This window comes from Mobula hypostoma, chromosome 12 (assembly GCF_963921235.1).
Source record: "Mobula hypostoma chromosome 12, sMobHyp1.1, whole genome shotgun sequence".
NCBI classification, from domain to species: Eukaryota; Metazoa; Chordata; class Chondrichthyes; order Myliobatiformes; family Myliobatidae; genus Mobula; species Mobula hypostoma.
The window spans coordinates 70315903-70336141 of record NC_086108.1 but is presented as its reverse complement, the minus strand read 5'-3'; the positions used below and the strand labels follow the sequence as shown (position 1 = coordinate 70336141).

Genomic DNA, 20239 nt, shown 5'->3' with positions numbered 1-20239 from the left:
GAAACAACATTTTATTCTTCTAAATTCCACAGTACTTAGACATAATTGGGTCATTTTTTCTTCATGAGATTGAAATTTCAACCCAGGAATCTAATTACATGAATTTCCTCCATTGCCTCTTAAAAGCATGAGACCAAAACAAAGCAACAATCCAGGTGTGCTTTAATTACAGCATATATGAACTTTCTTCTTCATGTGAGCACGTGGCCAAGTGGTTAAGGCATTGGACTAGCTACCTGAAGGTCATGAGTTCGAACCCCAGCCAAGGGAACGTGTTGTGTCCTTGAGCAAGGCACTTAATCACACATTGCTCTGCGACGACACTGGTGCCAAGCTGTATGGGTCCTAATTCCTTGCCTTGGACAACATTGGTGTCGTGGAGAGGAGAGACTTGCAGCATGGGCAACTGCTGGTCTTCCACATAACCTTGCCCAGGCCTGCACCCTGGAGAGTGAAGACTTTGGTCTCGCAAGACTAACGGATGCCTTTATTTATTTATATATCAACTTTCTTCACACAGATACAGAGATCTCTATCAACTTTCCAATATTTAATTAACATTTAATTTTTTTTTAAACTCTGCTTTCTAACAAAATGAATAACATCACATTTTCCCACTTTGAACTCCGTCTGCCACCTTTTTAAATTAATTTTCCTCTCAATCTACTACCAAATTATCAGCAGCAAATTTGACATAATGCTGTCTTATAATGCAAGTTACTAATATGAATTTTTTAAAAATCTGAGGTCCCAATAACTATCCTTGTGACATCTCACAAATTACTGTCTGCCAAATAAAAATGACCAATTTTATCACAGTTGAGGGCTGTTTCTTGGACTAGGGGCCTGTGCCTAGTGTGTGACACAAGGGGGCAGTGTTGGGACCTTGTAATTTATACAAATGCTATGACGTGAAATTAGAAAGCATGGTTTCTAACATTGTGGATGATATAAAAAAAATAGGTGGGGGTGTAGAAGGTTATAGGAAAAATCAGCACAGGACCTTGATCAGCTAGGTATGTGGGCTGAGGACTGGCAACGGTCTGGGGGTCCATGGATGTTATGAAATTGAGTTCAAAGAAAGCAGTATCACAGAAAAAGTGGTGAAAATAGGCACTTGTCACTCTTGAGCAACACACACAAAATGCTCAAGAAACTCAGCAAGTCAGGCAGCATCCGTGGAGGGGAATACACAGTTAACATTTTGGACCAAACCTTTCATCAGGTCTGGAAAGGTGGGTAGCAGATAAAAAGAAAATGGTGGGGAAGTGGAAGGAGTACAAGCTGTCAAGTGACAGGTAAGACCAGTGAAGGGGAAGGTGGATGGGTGAGTAAGGAGAAATGAGGTAAAATGAGAGGGGAATTGGTGGAAGAGATAAAAGAATGAAGAAAGAATTTAATAGGAGAGGACAGTAATGCTAATAAGATGTTGACTGGACTTTGGGGCCCAAGTTACAAGGATAAGTTTCATAGACTAGTAATTTATTCTGTAGAGTGTAGGAAATTGAGGCATGACCTGATAGAGGCATACAAGATCGTCCCCCACAGACAGGGTGAAAGCACAATCTTTATTCCTTGCATAGCAAAGGGACAGAAGTTTGAGATCAGCCGTGAGACATTCAAAAGGGACATCGGGGCAACTTCTTCACACAAAAGGTGGTGCATATTTGGGATGAGCTCATAGAAATGGTGGTTGAGGTGGGCACAATAGCAACATTTAAAATTCATTTAGATAAGTTCATGGCTAGTAGTAGTTTAGAGGGCTATGGGCCAAATGCAAACTGATGGGACTAGCTCACTTGTTGGCATGGGCTAGTTGGGTTGGGCTCTATGGATTGCTGAAAGGATTTAAACTTTCCCTCTCCAGAAAAGATCACCTATCCAACTCCACAATTCACTATTTTCCCTGCTCATTGCACTTTCCCAATTAATCCCTGCCTACCTTTTTATCTCCTATCTTCCCATAATGCAGGGACCCAAACAGTCTCTCCATAAGGTTCAAAGGTACAATTTAATATCAGAGAAATGTATACAATATACATCCTGAAATGCTTTTTCTTCGCAACCATCCACGAAAACAGAGGAGTGCCCCAAAGACTGAATGACAGTTAAATGTTAGAACCCCAAAGTCCCCCCCACCCAGCTCCCCTCCCTCCCGCACACCAGCGTCAGCGCGGAACAATCCCCCTCCACCCACTGGCAAAAATAAAGCGCACCCGCTAGCAGCACTCAAGCGTGAGCAAAGCAATAGCAAAGACACAGACTTGCAGTTACCCCAAAGACTACACTGTTCACCCGATAATTTGACATGCTTCAGGGTCTCTCTCTCCTAATAAGGGAGAAAGAGGTGATTCCATTTTCCAACAAGCAGAAGAGATAAACAACTTGCTGGTTTACCATGTTAGAAGTCCATTATGTTGCTTTTATTTGAGCTCTGTGCCTGAAGATTGCAAGGATCCTGGGTCCCCAGACACACAGCAAATGTTTCGACTCCCCCAACGACACACGGGTCTCTGTGTGATTCGCCTGTCTCCAGTTACTCGAGATCCCAGGCTTCTAAATCCGTGTCAAAATCTTAGGCCGAGACTTTGGCATGCCAAATAGAGCCCAATTGTGGAACCCCGAGAGCGGGTCCCATTCCCGCAAAGAACCACTTATTCCAATGAAGTATACAACATTGGAATAATGTTTGATTAATGATGTGAATATATTAAATTTGCTCCCACTTTGGCCTCTGTCTTCCGTTTCTTTCATTGCTTCAGCAAATACCCAAAGTAAACCCAAGGAAAAGTAATTCATTTTCCACCCAAGTATACTGAAGACCTCAAGACATAAAATTCAATTTAATAATTTTAGATAATAGCACTTTATACTGCATTGCTCCATTTTATTCTCCTTCACATTTTCTATTTCCAACTGCTTCAACAGTCTGAGGTACCTACCTGTTTCAAGCAGGCTTTGATTATACTGGTGCCAAAGAAAAACATAGTAACCTGCCTCAGTGACCATCATCCAGCAGCACTTACATCCACGGTGATGAAGTGCTCTGAAAGTATGGTAGTGAAATATGTCAACTCCTGCCTGAGAAGCAACTTGGATCTGCTCCAATTTGCCTATCATCACAACAGGTCAACAGCAAATGCCATTTTATTGGCTCTTCACTCAACCCTGGAACACCTGGACAGTCAAAATGCATACATCAGCTTGGCATTCAATTTTAACATCCCCTCAAAACTAATCAATAAGCTTCAAGACCTCGGCCTCAAACAACATGGTAGTGAAAATATACAATACTACATGCAAGCTCCAAGTCATCCATTTCATGCATTTTTAAAAGCAGGTTAACATGCAAGTGAAGTTTTCTGAATCACCACATGGAAATATGGAACTCAAAAATTAAAATGCAATTTGAACTTGATGACCATGAATTTGAAACAGATTTAAAGAAAAGCAAACAACATTCAAAAGCTGGAACACCTGAAAATTCACTTGTACAATGTACTTTTGATTTGCTTGATAGCTTAATAACTATACGCCAATAGGAAAGCATTCTGCACTGAACAATCAAAAAGTTTACAACAAAAAAAAACCCGAAACAAAATAGTTAATCCATGCCCTGCAATAATATGCTCAATTTTCATATTCATTTCCCTGCACATGTATAAAATTAGCATTACCTTCTGTGCCAGGATATTTCAGAACTCCCACAGGAACCATTACTGTGGGTGGTGGAGAACTAAGTGCCCCTGATGCCTGAGCTTGTTGCAGTGGTGGTATAGTTGAACAATATTCAGCAGGATTATTAGGATTTGGGCTTGAAGCTGAGGCATTAAACATATTCTCCCAAGCTTGAGCTGTAAGTAGTAAGCAGAAAGTCAAAATGAAACTGTAGCTATTTTGATTTGAAACACTTTGAAAACTTTACGTATTTGTGGTAAAAGAAAGATAACGTGAGAAAAAGGACACTTTTAAGAATACATCAAATGAAATGGAAATTAGCAACTCAAGCAGCACTTGCAAATTCAGAATCATTTTCTGCAGAGTTGAAGATAACCAATTCTTAAAATATGTTTAAAATATAAGCACTAGATTCTTTTTTACGTTTGTTATGTGGAAAGCAATGAATTACATATTAAACAATGCTCAGTGTATTACAAATGTGTGCATCCTCCAACTGAAGTGATATCTGAGAGTCCTAAGCCAACTCACAAACAGCAGTATTAACATTCCTGATGTCTTTAGACAAGAAATCATACATTTATGTCTTAATACGGCAGACAACTTCAATCAAAGGACCAGAAAATTGACAGCAGTTACTTGCAATTCTTTACCCCACTGGTTAAAACATCAACAAGGTCACCGATACTGAAACTATACAGGACAATATTATCAGCATCTACTGCTTCAGCAGACAAATACAAGTCGTGTCTCAGGATCCACCTCAAATGATTAGAGAAAAGAAGCAGTTTCAAGAGGATTCTGGGGCCGAGGCAGCTGAAAATGTGGCCAAAAATGTTGAACAATTGAAAGAGAGGATACTTAAACAAGACAAGAATTGTCCATCTCATTCCTCACTTACCAGATCAAGAGCTCTGTTGGCAATGGAAGGGGATCAATTTGCACCAGAATTTGTTCTAAACTGAAGTGTCTCAAAAAACTTCAAATTAACGTCTGCACCTCATTGGATTCGGTCAGAAAAAGAATTATAATCTCTTTAAGGAATGACTAGTCAGAGGATTAACTGCTGGAGAACATTTAAAAAGACTGAACAGCAACTTTCATGACAAAATGCAGTTCCTAAAAATTTGTAGCTTTCTACAGAGTTCTAATTATGGAAGGTAGCAGATTTACAAGAAAATGTGACATTTAACTACAGAATTAACTCTTGCCTAAGCAAGAACCTGGATCCAATGCAATTTGCCTACTACTGCAATAGGTCTACAGCAGATGCAATCTCAGTGGCCCTCCACTTGGACTTGGATCACCAGGACAACAGCAATGTCTTCATCAGGCTGTTTACTGATTACAACTCTTAGTTCTAAACAAAAAGTTCCAAAACCTAGGCCTCTTCCTCTCCTGCAACTGAATCCCTAACTTCCTCACCAGGAAACCACAGTCTGTGCAGATCAGAAACATCTCCACCTCGCTGGCAATCAACACTGGAGCACTGAGGACGCGTGCTTAGCCTTGGGCTCTACACTCACGACTGTGTGGCAAGGCACAGCTCAAAGGCTATCTATAAATTTGCAATGGCACATGTATTGTTTGCAGAATTTCAATGGTGACAAGATTGATCAGCTGGTTGAGTGCTGTCACAGCAACAACCTTGCACTCAATGTCAGTAGGACCAAGGAATTTATTGTGGAATTCAGGAAGGGGAAGTCGAGGGAACACACATCAGTCCTCATCAAGGGACCAGCAAAGATGGGTGAGCAGTTTCAAGTTCCTGGATGGCAGCATATCTGAACATCTATCTTGGGCCCAAAATATTGATGCAATTACAATGAAGGCATGACAGTGGCTATGTTTCATTCGGAGTTTGAAGACACTTCGTATGACAACAACAGACTCTCGCAAATTTCTACAGATGTATCACTGAAAGCATTCTGAATGGTTGTATCACCGTCCGATATGGACGGGACACTGCAGTGGATTGGAAAAAGCTGCAGAGTGGTAAACTCAGCCAGCACCTTCATGAGCACGAGCCTCTCCAGCATCCAGGATACCTTCAAAAGGATGATGCCTCAAAAAGGCAGCATCTGTTATTAAGGACCACCATCATACAGGACATACACTTTTCTCATATACAATGCTTCAGGAACAGCTTCTTCCCTTCGACCATCAGATTTCTGAATGCACAATGAATACATGAACCTCAGGACTTTCCTCCCTCTTTTTGCACTACTTATTGAATGTTTTTTTTTATAATCCACATTTCTTATTGCAATATTTAATAAAAACTATTAATTACAATATACAGCTGCTGCAAAACAATAAATTTCATGACATATGCCAGTGGTATTAAACCTGATTCTGATTCATTTGAATAAGAAAACACCAAAACCATGCAAAATGCAGGGACTTCGGTATTAGCAAACAATGCTATGAATGCTTAATGAATATGGAATAATAAAGCTCTAAGGTCAAAATGTTAAAAATATTAAATTGAGGAAGCTGAACATGAAGGCAAGCCTTGAGACCCAAAGCTAAATAAGATGCTATGAGATTACTATCAGCAACTTTAAGCCTTTAAAGACAACCAAAGTAGAAAACTAGAAAGTAAAATTCACTTGCATACGTAAAATAAATATGAATAATATTTAAAAAGCTGAAGTGGGTGGACAGATACTGGGCAAAAAGTCTCTAATGATCATTTGGATATATCGACACTGAAAGACAATATCTATTGTACTGTGCAAAAGTCTTTGGCACATATATATAGCTAAGATGCCCAAGACTTCTGTACAACACAAGTAATTTTATGTACAGCTGCAAGATAACAAATTACATAACACATGTAAGCGTTGATAAACCTGATTCTGAAACGGGTCTCCATTGTGAACAAAGAGTACGGAAGGGGGTGGGGAGGGGAACCATGGATAGGAAAATGGGAAGGGAGTGGGGAGGGAGCAGGAAGCACCACGTATTTTCTAATGATCAATAAATTAATTATTTGGAATCAAATGATTTTGCCTGGTGTCTCAGGGCTGGATGTAACCACGTCGAAGCCGTCCCTCTGCCTGGAACTCTTCTCAGACAACAGTCCCACACTCCTCCCGTGGCGCTCCACCCTTGCCATTCCCTCATCCTTTGCTCCCACCGGATTTACAAACTTGCTGTCCGTGTTAATATAAATTAATTTTTCATCTATAACTAATGAAACAGTCTTCAAAAGTTTATATATGCAGGAAAATATAGAATGCTGAACTTCCCCAGGAACGCTATATTTTATACCTATTGTTTTATTTTATATCAATCAACTAAACTCAAAAATTAAATTAATTACTTCATTCATATGGGTGTATACTTTAGTGCATGGGAACTTAGAACATAATTTATCTACAAGTTCCCCACTAAGTTGGGGAAACATCTTGGCCAGAGCCAGTTCAATGAGCTTAATGTAAAAGTAAAAGATACAAGTTACATTGTTAATCCTCAGGCAAATACGTTCATTCTAAGGAGAAGGTGCTTGGGAAGCTGAAAGGTCTGAAGGCAGATAAGTCACCTGGACCAGGTAGATTATACCCCCGGATTCTGAAAGAGGTAGTTGAAGAGACTGTGGAGGGATTAGTATTGAACTTTTAAGAATCACCAGATTCTGGAATGATTCCAAAGGACTGGAAAATTGCAAATGTCACTCTACTCTTTATGGGATGGGGGCAGAAGAAAGGAAATTATGGGCAGTTAGCCTGACTGCAGTGGTTGTGGAGATTCTGGAGTGCGTTATTATGGATGATGTTTTGGGGTACTTGGAAGCATATAACAAAATAAGTCAAAGTCAGCATGGTTTCCTTAAGGGGAAATCATGCCTGACAAATTTGTTGGAATTCTTTGAGGAAATAATAATCAGGATGGACAAAGGAGAATTAGTGGATGTTGTACACTTGGATTTTCAGAAGGCCTTTGACAAGGAGCCACTTATGAGGCTACTTAACAAGATAAGAGCCTGTGGTATTACAGGAAAGGTAATAGCATGGATTGTAAATTGGCTGACTGGCAGGAGGCAAAGAGTGGCAGTAAAGGGTGTCTTTTCCGGTTGCCTGCTGGTGAATAATGGCATTCCACAGGGGTTGGGGTTTTCACGTAATATGTCAATGATTTGGATGATGAAACTGATGGCTAGAGGCTAAGTTTGTAGATGATACAAATATAGGTGGAGGTGCAGGTAGTCTTGGGAAAAAAGGGAGTCCTCTGAAAGACTGAGACAGATCAGGAGAATGGGCAAAAAAGTGGCAGATGAAATATAGTGCAGAGAAGTGTGCGGTCATGCACTTTGATAGAAGAAATAAAGGTGTAGACTATTTTCAAAGCATGGATAAAATTCAAAAATCAAAGCTACAAGGGGAATTGGGAGTCTTCATGCAAAATTCCCCAAAGATTATTTTGCAGGCTGAGCCAGTGGTGAGGAAGGCAACTGCAAAGTTGCATTCATTTCAAGTGGGCTAAAAATTAAGAGCAAGGATGTAATGTGGAGGCTTTGTTGGCATTGATCAGATTACACATGGAATATGATGAGCAGTTTTGGGCCCCAGATCTAAAAGATGTGCTGGCATTTGAGAGGGTCCAGAGGAAGCTCACAGGAATGACTCCAAAAATAAAAAGATTAATGAATGAGCATTTGATGGCTCTAGGCCTATACTTGCTGGAGTTTAGAAGAATGAAGGGGGACCTCATTGAAACGTATTGAATATTGAAAGGCCGAGATAGAGGGGATGTGGAAAGGATGTTTCCTGTTGTGGGTGGGTCTCGGACCAGTGGGCACAAATGGAGGAATGTCCATTCAGAATATAGACGAAGAGAAATTTCTTTAGCCAGAGGATAATGAATCTGTGGAATTCATTGCCACAGAAGACTGTGTTAGCAAAGTCACTGAGTATATTTAAAGCACAGGTTGATAGGTTCTTGATTAGTCAGGGTGTCAAAGGTTACGGGCAGGCAGAAGAATAAGTGTTGAGAGAGATAATAAATCAATCATGATGGCAATGCAGACTTGATGGGCTGAATGGTCTATTTCTGCTCCAATGTCTTATGGCCTTATTCAAGAAAAGAGGGTCACTTAGAAATCAAACGTATGCATCCTCATTCATAACCACAAATTACTTAAAATCTTTGCAAAGGACGAGAAACTTCCAATCAAGTGAACTTGACAGGTGTTTTTTTTAACCAAAAAAATTAAATAACTTCATGACACCAATACAGTTAAAAGTATTCATTTGTTAAAAAAAACACACACACTTGATTGAGTATTTTTGTTTATTTCACTTGGGAACTAAAACAAATATACCTGTTGCCCCAAAGTCAAATTTATTTGTAAAGTTGCTACTATTTTTTGAAATTAAAAACAAACATACAATGTTTTGGCACTAAAAAAAATTCCAGTTTATCCAAGCCCTCCAAGATGGTGCCATGTACAGCAGCCATGTTGTGTACTTCGAATTGGCATTGTAAATTTCTGCTTATCTACTTCTTTCTGCACTTCTTACAAGAAGCTGAAAGTCACATCAGGTACGATCGATTGACTCTTTTGAACATTGGTAAGACAGAATTCAATCATAACGTGCTGCCTTTCTACCACTGGGACCCCTGCTTGCACAAACCACAGAAGTTTTATTCACCACACCGGCATTACCAAAAAAGCATCGCCAGAGTTGAGGAAGAACAGCTGGTGTCTTGCTAATGGTTAAGGTGGCGCACAAAATGGCTGCTGCTCCCTAGCAAACTGTACATTGGCAAACGATGTACAGTTGGTGGACAACAAGCTGTGTGAGCTGACAGCCAGAATATCCTACCAACGGGAAATAAAGCATTGTAACATCTTGTGCCTTACTGAAACCTGGTTGTCTGAGGAAATACCAGACCAAGCCATCGAACCCATCAAGTTCTGTGTTCTGAGCAGACAGTTCTAAAGACCTCTCTGGGAAAATTAAATGTGAGGGAGTATGTTTTATGGTGAACAATGGTTAGTGTGACTCAGGTAGTGTGCAAACCCTCAAATCTTTTTGTTTGCTCCCCGAATCTGGAGTAACTTATACTGCTACGTCGACCTTTCTGACTGCCTAGAGAATGCACAGCTGTGATTATTACAGCTGTGTACATCCCACCACAGGCCGATACCAACCTGGCTCTTAACGAACTTCGCAAAACCATCAATATCCATGAAACCACACCCAGAGGCTGCTTTCATCGTCGCTGGAGATTTTAACCAAAGGTCGCTGACCAGAGGTTACTTGGAAGTTCTGCCAACACATCGAGGTGATCAACACAGGGAGGAAGCATGCTCGACCATTGCTACTTACCCTTCCGCAACACCCACAAAGCACTTCTCTGCCCTCCGTTTGGAAAGTATCATCATTCCTCCATCTTGCCCTGCCCGCCTACAGACAGAAATTGAAGCAGGAGGCAGCCACAGTGAAAACTATCCACTGCTGGTCCAACCATTCAGACCCAATGTTACAACACTGCTTTGATAGCATCACCTGGGAGGTACTTCGAGCTGAGAACATCTTCGAATACACGGAAGCAGTCACAAGCTTCATTCGGAAGTGCATTTAAGACATTGTTCCCCAAAACTTGGTGCGGGTCGACTCAAACCAGAAGCCTTGGATAAATAGTTCAGTGCGTGTTGCTCTCAGCACAAGGGATAAAGACTTTGCTTCTGGAGACCAACGGGAGCTCAAGAGATGCCACTATGATTTACAAAGAGCCATCAAGGTGGCAAAACTGCAACACAGGGACAAAATCCAGTCATGACTCTGCAACAATGACACACGCAGCGCATGGCAAGGACCGTGCACCATCATGGACATCAAAGGGAAGCGCAACAGTACAGCCAACATTGCCGCCTCGCTCCTGGACGAGCTAAATGCACTCTTCATGCTCGATTTGAGGTTGATAAGACTGAACTCCTGAGGACAGCCTCCGATGAGACCTGCACCTTGGTCATCTCCGAGGCTGAGATACGTAGAATATTGCAAGGTTTCAACAGTCGCAAGGCAGTGTGGCTGGATGGCATCCCACGGCGTGTCCTCAAATTGTCTGCTAAACAGCTGGCTGGTGTGTTTATGAACATTTTTAATCTCTCCCTCTCCCAGTGTGTAGTGCCCTCCTATTTCATTGTCCCTGTGGCTAAGAAAAACAAGGTAGCATGCCTGAACAATTGTCGCCCTGTCGCTCTCACCTCAATTATAAGCAAATGCTTTGCGAGGCTGGTTAAAGACTACCGTCTACAGCATGCTAACACCCACACTGGACCTCCTTCAATTTGCCTACCGATGCCACAGCACTACACACCATCCTCAATCACCTGGACAAGAGGAATGCATATGTTAGAGTGCTATTCCTGGACTACAGTTCAGCATTCAACACCATAATTCCCTCCAGACTTGACAAGAAGCTCAGTGACCTCGACCTGCACCTCGGCAGCTGGATCCTAGGCTTCCTGTCAGATCACTGACAGGCGGTAAGGATGGGCTCCCTCACCTCTGCCTCTCAACGCAGGTGCCCTCCAGGGTTGTGTTCTGAATCCCCTTCCCTACTCCCCTTACACCCACCACTGTACTGCCACACACACCTCCAATCTACTGATCAAATTCACAGGTGACACGACTTATTTCTAGCAGTAATGAGACAGCCTATAGAGGGGAGGTTGACACCCCGGCACAGTAGTGCTAGGATAACAACCTCTCCTTCAATGTTCAAAAAACAAAAGAGCTGATTGTGGATTACAGGAGGAACAGAGACAGATCAACATCAATGGGCCTGCAGTTGAGAGGGTGAGCAGTTTTAAGTTCTTCAGTATACACATCGCCAATGACCTCACCTGCACTATACACACTGGCTTTGTGGCAAAAAAAAAATTACCACAGCATCTCTTCCACATCAGGCGACTGAAGATGTTTGGCATGGGCCCTCAAATCCTCAAGACCCTCTACAGGAGCACCAATGAGAGCATACTGACTGGCTGTATCACCACCTGATACGGGAACTGCACCAACCTTAATCGCTGGGCACTGCAGAGTGGTACAGACAGCCCAGCGCATCTGTGGATGTGCACTTCCCTCCATTGAGGGCATTTATAGCAGCAGGTGCAGAAAGGCAGCCTGGAAAATCATCAGGGACAACAGTCACCCCAACCATAAACTGTTTCAGCTGTTTCCATCTGGCAAATGCTACCGCAGTATTAAAGCCAGGACCAACAGGCTACTGGACGGCTTCTTTCTACAAGCCATTAGAATTTTAAATTCACATGTCTATACATTGCAATGGAGTCGTAACACAAAGATTTTTACTCCCTCACATTTTGGGATGGTTGTAAGATTTTTTAAAAATTCTAATTCATCAATCTTGAGCTCAGTTCACATCTTCAAATGCAAACACATTACAGCTGCATTTTATATAATGCTGAGCCCCAGTGTACAAGCACAATTGTTATTCTTGTCAAGACTGCATGCAATATATACTTCCATGTTTACACTATCAAGAAATGATCAACTTTTAATTGGTTCTGGAATAAGAATTGCTTTCGAAATGAGTGTGCTTAAAACAACAGCCAATTTAGAACAAAAGAGTTGATTTTACACTGTGCCTTAAAGATCAAGGTTTGGATGAAGTCTAACTAACACTATTCAATGGCTTTTCATAAAGATAGTTTGGAACAGGGTCATGGAGCCAAGAAAGAAACCCTACCTGGTTGTTAGACAAAAGAAAAATGGCACTAGCAAAATTCATGCACCCTGAAAGCATATTTGTGGCATTCTGTTGGAGGGAAACAATGGGGTCCTTTCAGCTTCCTAAAGAATAATGGTAAAAGACTTAACAAATTAAATGACAGATTGCATATGAATAATTTGCAGTCCTGAGAGTTTACAAAATTGTTTTTAATTGGAGAGCTTCCAAAAGGATAAAAATTTGATAAAGTAGATTGAAGAAAATAAAGAAACTTTCAGCACCAACTGTGTTTGTACTGATTCTCTTTAAAAAAAATACATGCAATACTTTGTAATCCAGAAGTACCACATTTAATAGTTGTCTGACTTCCTTCAGAAATTGCATGTGAAACTACTACTTCAGGTGAAGAGTTTTAAATCGCACCAACAGAAAAAGCCTCATTTTTATTTACATCCAGAAATCACTGGCAAAAAGAAAATCTATAATCTCACAGATTACTGTTTCTGCATCAACAACACTCAAAACAGTCAAAAAAGATTACTACTTAACCTTCTGGTCCAGGGTACAAGTCTCAACTTTTTCAACAATTCCTCAAAACTGCATTCCCTCTATTTTGCCAATAAGCTGTTAAATTTCCTCTGAACTCGAGGCCCTTTATATTTTAAGTGGGCTTCTCAGAATTGTCCACATTGCTCCAAATGAAGCTTAGTTGGGATGGGAAAGCAGACTTAACACATCTAAGTTAGAAAGCCCTCCGCATGAAGTAACCTGAAATCCTCTCCTGCAAAAGGCCGTGAATGTTAGGCTAATTGAAATCTTCAATTCTGATAATTTTGTTATGAAAGGACCTTGGGTAAAAGTGCAGCTTCAAAACAAATAAAATGGAGTTGAGGTATAGATCAGCCACAATTTATCTGAACAAAGGAAAACTGCAAAACTCCAGTGCTGATGATTTTAAGGAAAAAGATTTGTCAAACCCAAGATACTACTTTTAGACAAGAAGTTCAACACTTGAAAGACTAAAGTTCCCAAACATTTACAAAGGATAAAATTTGTTAATGTCCATTTCAATGTTTTATCCTTTATATAAAAAAAACACTTTAGGCCAGAAATAAGGGAAAACAAACTTACAACGTGTTAGAACAGAGTGGCAAGTTACACAAACTCGAGCTTCCTTCATATCCATATAACTTAGCTTGTACTTCAGGCTGCAACAAGCTGCACAGAAAACCTACAAAATAAAAAAAAATGTCAAAAAAGGTGTTTACACAAAAAATTATTAGAAATTTATTAAATTTTAATTTATCAAAAAGTAAACAAAGACATAAAAATTTATTCTATCATTATGCTCATTTTAACTTATATAAAGCATAACAAAGACAAAATTATTTTGGAAGTATAATAAAAGGTACCAAGAGACACTAAGTCCAAAAAAGGGGCAGTGTATTGCAGGTATAATTGAACACTCCAAACAACTGAACACAGCAGCTGTGGATTGAGGGAAAGTCAACATTTCAGGTCAATTAATTTTCTATGTCCTCCACAGACTCTGCTCAACTAACAGATTATTTTCAGAGTGTTTTTTTTGCTTTAAACTTCAGGTTGTATCTGCAATAGTGTGGTTTTACCATTCAGAAATATCTCATTTCCAGACTTCTTGGTTAAGTATTTTTGAAACTAACATAAGAAACTACATAGGTTCAAATGCTGTATCAGACATTCTGCTTTTAAAATTCTATCCTGGAGTGTATAATTTGACAATGTAATAGGTTTTATGGGGGGACTTCCGGGTCATCAAGGGAATGGCGGCGTAAGGAAAAGGTCTCTCGACAAAAAAGAAGGTAAACTGCCCCAAAATCGAATTTAGACAAATACTTAATATTGCATAACTATATTAATAAAAGGGGCAAGGATGATGTCTAAGAACAAGAATAAAAAGTCCGCTTCGAAGGCTGATAAACATAAAGAGATGCAGCAAGGCGACGGGCCTAGCTCCCCCACGGCAAGCCAGGACGGAGGTAATGAGGGGGAATCGGTGACTCTGTCTTTGATTCTCGGAGAGATTCGCGAGTTCCGACAAGATAATAGCAAACAGCTGGAAGATATTAAAGGAGAAATAGTAAAAACTAACTCGCGGATAGATGAAGCCGAAGCGAGGATTGTTGGAATTGAAGAGAAGCTACAAAACGCAGAGGAAGTGATAGCAGAAATGCTGAAGCTACAAGACCAGCTCCAGTGGAAACTAATAGATCAAGAAGGCCGCTCGAGAAGGGAAAATGTGAGGATCTACGGAGTTCCCGAAGGAACCGAAGGTAAACCCGGATTGATGATTCCCTTCGTGGAGAAGCTGCTTAGAGAGAACCTTGATATACCGGCCGCAAAAGACTACAGATAGAAAGGCCTCACCGCGCGTTGGTACCATAGCCTCCGGCAGGCGCCCAGCCCAGATCGATTCTGATCAGATTTCTCAGTTACAGAACGAAGGAAGAGGTGCTTAAAAGAGCATGGCAAAAGAAAGGTTTCATGTGGAACAACTGCAAAATCAGTTTAGACCACGACTACGCACCGGGGATTCTTGCCAGACGGAAGGAATATGCGGAAACACGGAGAGTCCTGAAGGAAAACAACATCAGATTCCAGACCCTGTATCCAGCTCGGCTGAGAGTCTTTTACGACGAAGGGACAAAAACTTACGCTACGGTGGAGGAGGCAACGTTGGACCTGGCGGACCGGGGACTACCTATTAAAGTTATCACCCAACCGGAGTCGCTACTGGAGAGGATTCGGCAGAAGTCGTGGCAGTTAGTGGGGCGAGGACGCTCCACTCGAACCAGAGTGTCAAACTACAAGGAAAAGCTGCAAATATTCAGACGCGAATGTACAGACAATACAGATTAATTAAGAGAAATGACTGAAAAGAGTAAATCGGACTTAAAAGTAAAATGAAAACTGGTAACTGAAAATAAACTAGGCGGAATAACTTGAATGATAGCAATATGGTCGAGACATAAATAGGAGAAAATTCTCTATGATTATTCAAACTGCTGAGGGCCCTCTAACACAGGGTGAAGATAGAGGTTATCCCTCTGAACTGAGGCGGGTCGGTGCTCAGGCCTCACTGTGGGAAGTCGGGAAAAATTTTCAAATGTTATACGTTCAGAAATGTCTAGGGTGTGGTTATATGTCTTGGTTTACTGTTGAGAAGGGATTGCTTACTGTTTGGTTAGAAAAGGAGAGTGCTTTTTGTCTACTAGAGAAAAATGCAAACTGAATTGGTAAAAATAATTTCCTATAATGTTAATGGGGTTTTGAATCCAATTAAAAGAAATAAGATTATGTCTAAATTGAAAAAAGAGAGGGCACAAATAGCTTTCCTCCAGGAAACACATATGAGCCAATCTGAACATGGAAAATTAAAAAGAATGGGCTTTAAGCATGTATTTTATTCATCATATAAATTGAGTCACAAAAGAGGGGTAGCTACTTTAATATCAAGTACTCTTAATTATGAACATATTTCAGAGACTAGAGACAAAGAAGGACGGTTTGTAAAAATCACAGGAAGAATAGAAGGTACAGAAATAACATTGCTGAATGTTTATGCTCCTCCAGGTAGTGAATGGTCATTTTATAGACACATTTTTGACCTAATGGTCAGTTCTCGAGGGGTAGTAATTTGTGGAGGGGATTTTAATATTAGATTAAATCCTATATTAGATTCTTCAAGAATAGTTACTCAGAATAAACCTCTGACTCGGAAAGTGAATTCATTGATGGAGGAGTTGGGAATTATAGATGTCTGGAGGGAATTACACCCTACTAGTAAAGATTATACATATTACTCTTTCCCTCATTCAGCCTATTCAAGGATAGACTATTTCTTTATCTTTAATACAGATAGACTCAGGATAAAAAACTGTAATATTGCAACAATTGATCTGTCGGATCATAGCCCAGTCTCTATGTCTCTAATCCTGGAAAGGAAAATGAGGAAAACACTATGGAGGCTAAACTCACATATACTCAATAACCCGAAAGTAATGGAGAGATTAAGGGGAGAAATCAAAGAATATCTAGACCTTAATGACACGGGAGAAACATCACCAGTGATTTTATGGGATACATTGAAAGCTGTACTGAGAGGGAAAATTATTTCCATTACTACTCACATGAAAAAAATCAATGCACAAAAATTAGCAGACCTTCAAGGAAAATTAAAACAACTTCAAGTTGTAGATAGCAACAAAAGTAATTCAAATCGAAAACAGGAAATTAGGAAATTGCAAAGTGAAATTGATGATATTTATACGTTGGAAACTCAAAGAAATTTTCTTTACCTGAGACAAAAGAATTATGAAGTAGGAGGTAAATCAGCTAGATTATTAGCATATAAATTACAAAAACAACAAGCAGACAATACAATTCATAAAATAAAGAATCCAAAGACAAAGCTTGTGGAGAGTACAATAGGGAAAATTCAAGAGAGTTTTGAAACATATTATCGAGAGCTGTACTCCCAACCCCGGGCAATGATTTTTAGATCTACCTAAACTTACAGATTTACAAAATGAAAGTTTATTAGAACCAGTAACTGTCAAAGAACTGAACGTGGCCATCTCTAGGTTAAAGGCTGGAAAGTCCCCGGGTTCTGATGGGTTTACCTCAGAGTGGTACAAGTCCCTGAAGACACAGTTAGCCCCATTACTACTTAACACCTTTAATTGAATCTTGCAGAGAGGAGAAACTCCACCTTCCTGGAGAGAAGCGATTATTTCAGTTATTCCTAAAGAGGGTAAAGATAAACTAGAATGTGGCAATTATCGGCCAATTAGTGTTCTTAATTTAGATTACAAACTATTTACATCTATATTAGCGCGCAGATTGGAAAAGCTTTTACCTGGCCTAATCCATTTAGACCAGACTGGATTTATTCAACAAAGACAAACACAGGACAACATAAGGAGAACTCTGCACATATTAGAACAGGTTAATAAGAACGAGACAGAGACAATGGTAGTAGGATTGGACGCTGAGAGAGCTTTTGATTCAGTTAGTTGGGCATTCCTATACAGAGTGTTAGGAAGATTCGGCTTTCAAGAAAGGTTTATTAAAGTAATTCAGACTCTATATGACAGCCCTACAGCCCGAATTAAGATAAATGGGGACCTCTCTGACTCCTTCATTTTAGAGAGAGGCACTAGACAGGGATGCCCAATTTCTCCTCTCCTTTTTGTGCTATATATTGAACCACTTGCCCAACTAATAAGACAGAGCGAAATCGTAAAAGGTATCAAGGTGGCAGGGATCGAACAGAAAGTGGCGTTATTCGCAGATGATGTTTTGGTCTATCTGAGTGAACCAGAAAAATCATTTATAGGATTGTTTACACTGTTGGATGACTTTGGGAAAATATCAGGTTATAAAATAAATGTAAAGAAAACGCAGGTTATGTCCCTAAATTATACACCATCCAAAAAATTGCAGGATACATACGATCTTAAGTGGGAAGCTAAATCATTAAAATATTTAGGAATAACCCTGCCGAAGGATCTTTCAACACTGTCACAGGTAAATTATGGGCCATTAATCTCAGAGATAAAAGCAGATATGCATAGATGGAATCTTATCCCCTTTTTAAGTTTAAATTCAAGGATAAATACTATAAAAAAAAATGAATATTCTTCCTCGGTTATTATATCTTTTCCGTACTTTACCAGTGGAGGTGGATGATAATCAATTCAGGGAATGGGACAAATGGATTTCCCGCTTCATTTGGCAAGGAAGGAAACCTAAAATTCGATATAACACCTTACAGTTAGGGAAGGAAGGAGGAGGTATGGTTCTTCCTTGCCTGAGAAATTATTTTTATGCCTCACAGATAACCCCTCTGTTATATTGGTGTAATAGGGAATATAAGGCTAGGTGGAAGGAAATAGAATTTGGATTAGTTGACAGTTTTCCTCTTCAGGCCTCAATAGCTGACAAAGGATTGATGGCCCAGTTGGAAAAATTTAATAATGCTTGGATAAATCTTACATTAAAAGTATGGCAGAAGGTGGTTAATTCATGTGGAATTAATAACATGTTAAAACTCTTTAGATGGTGTGCATATGATACCGAATTCCTTCCCAACAGAAGAGATAAAACATTTGAGCTATGGATAAAGAAATGTCTTACAACCTACCTCTCATTTATAGATAAAAGAGTATTACAAAGTTTCCAAATCCTGCAGGACAAACATGGCCTAGAACATAATGACTTTTTTAGGTACCTTCAAATACGAAACCATGTTAACCAGAGTTGTAGATATACAGACCTATCAACAGTAGAATTAGAATTTTTCAAGATTCTGAATTCGGCTTGCAGTTCAATACCTAGTAAATCAGTTTCTCGCCTATATAATGCACTCTCCCATGCTAAAAATGTAAATACACTGTATATTAAAGAGAAGTGGGAGAAAGAAGCGGGGTTGGTACTTTCAGAGGAGGCTTGGGGGAAAATCTGCAGCTTTCAATGGTCCTCGACTAATTCTTTGACTTGGAGAGAACATTGTTGGAAAAACATTATAAGATACTTCAAGACCCCATATCAGGAAAAATATAAAGATACAAATGTGATGTGTTGGAGAAGGTGCGGCTCCAAGGAGGCAAATCATTTTCATATTTTATGGGATTGCCCTAAATTAAGTCTATTTTGGGAAGGTATTCATAGAACATTAGTCAAGGTACTTAGGTCCCAGATACCTCTGAACTTTGAGACGCTCTATTTGGGGCATGTATTGTTCCTTGAACAGAAGGAAGATATAAAGTTGCTGCAGGCCCTCTTAGCGGCAAGTAAGAAATCAATCACTAGAAAATGGCTAAATCCAATACCACCTACATTAGAAGATTGGTACAAAATTATCTTGGAAATATTTAAAATGGAAAAGTTGACTTACTCCCAGAACTCAAAAAGAAACATTTTATCAAATCTGGAATAAATGGATTGAATATACAACCCCAATGCGAGCAGACTTTAGATGACTCTCCTAATGATTTATATTGCTCTTCTCATCAACACAGTAATATTGCTAACGTAAGCACCCCTAGTCTAAATGTTTGTTTTTTTTTGGAAAATAGAGAATTAACACAAGTAAAGGGAAAGATTTGGGAAAGGGATAAAAAAATGAAAAAATTAAGTAAATAAGTACATAGGGATTGGATAATTATGTCTGCGGGCAGGAACAAGCACGAACAAATTGGGATATAAACACCTACAATGGTTGGTATATAGGCTTGTATGCAACATTTTGGACCAGTGGAAATGGTCCAGAAGGGTTGTATGGAAACTATTATTACCATTTTTCTTAACAACTAATTTCATTACTTAACCTAATAGGTTAGATTTACCACAGTCCATAATTATCTATTTAAATGTTTATTTTCCTTTTATATCATCTCAATGTGTACTTAAGAATGTATAAATAATTGTAGTTTTATACATATAAAAAAATGGAAAAGGTTATATGTGTGGAAAAAGTACATGATAATTGTGAATTCCTTATCCAAATAAAAATAAAATTTAAAAAAAAGTAATAGGTTTTATACTTGCACACGGTTGACTTTATGCATAGCTAAGGAGTACTTTATCACTGAATGAATATGACACAGTGTAGGCCATTAATCACGAGTAACACAACTGACCAATTAAGGCGGCTTATAGTTTCAAGTTACACTACAACAACTTGAATACCCTAGAGTACTACAATAGGATAACTGTAGCACTCTTTCCAATCAAGCATTACATCATTAAAACAAGGTCCCATGTGACCTCACATGGATACAGATAATGACACTATTTAAAGGGCAACAGG

General features: G+C 39.5%; 1 protein-coding gene across 1 annotated transcript in view; it reads right to left on the bottom strand.

Annotated features, from left to right (window-relative positions):
* Window positions 1-20239, bottom strand: part of LOC134354899 (zinc finger FYVE domain-containing protein 9-like) — a 159351-nt gene that overhangs the window by 70901 nt on the left and 68211 nt on the right. The window contains exons 4-5 of the mRNA XM_063064353.1: window positions 13519-13618; window positions 3678-3854 (exon numbers count right to left, since the gene is read on the bottom strand). Of these exons, the coding sequence (XP_062920423.1) occupies window positions 3678-3854; window positions 13519-13618 (277 nt within the window). The remainder of the gene's footprint in view (window positions 1-3677; window positions 3855-13518; window positions 13619-20239) is intronic.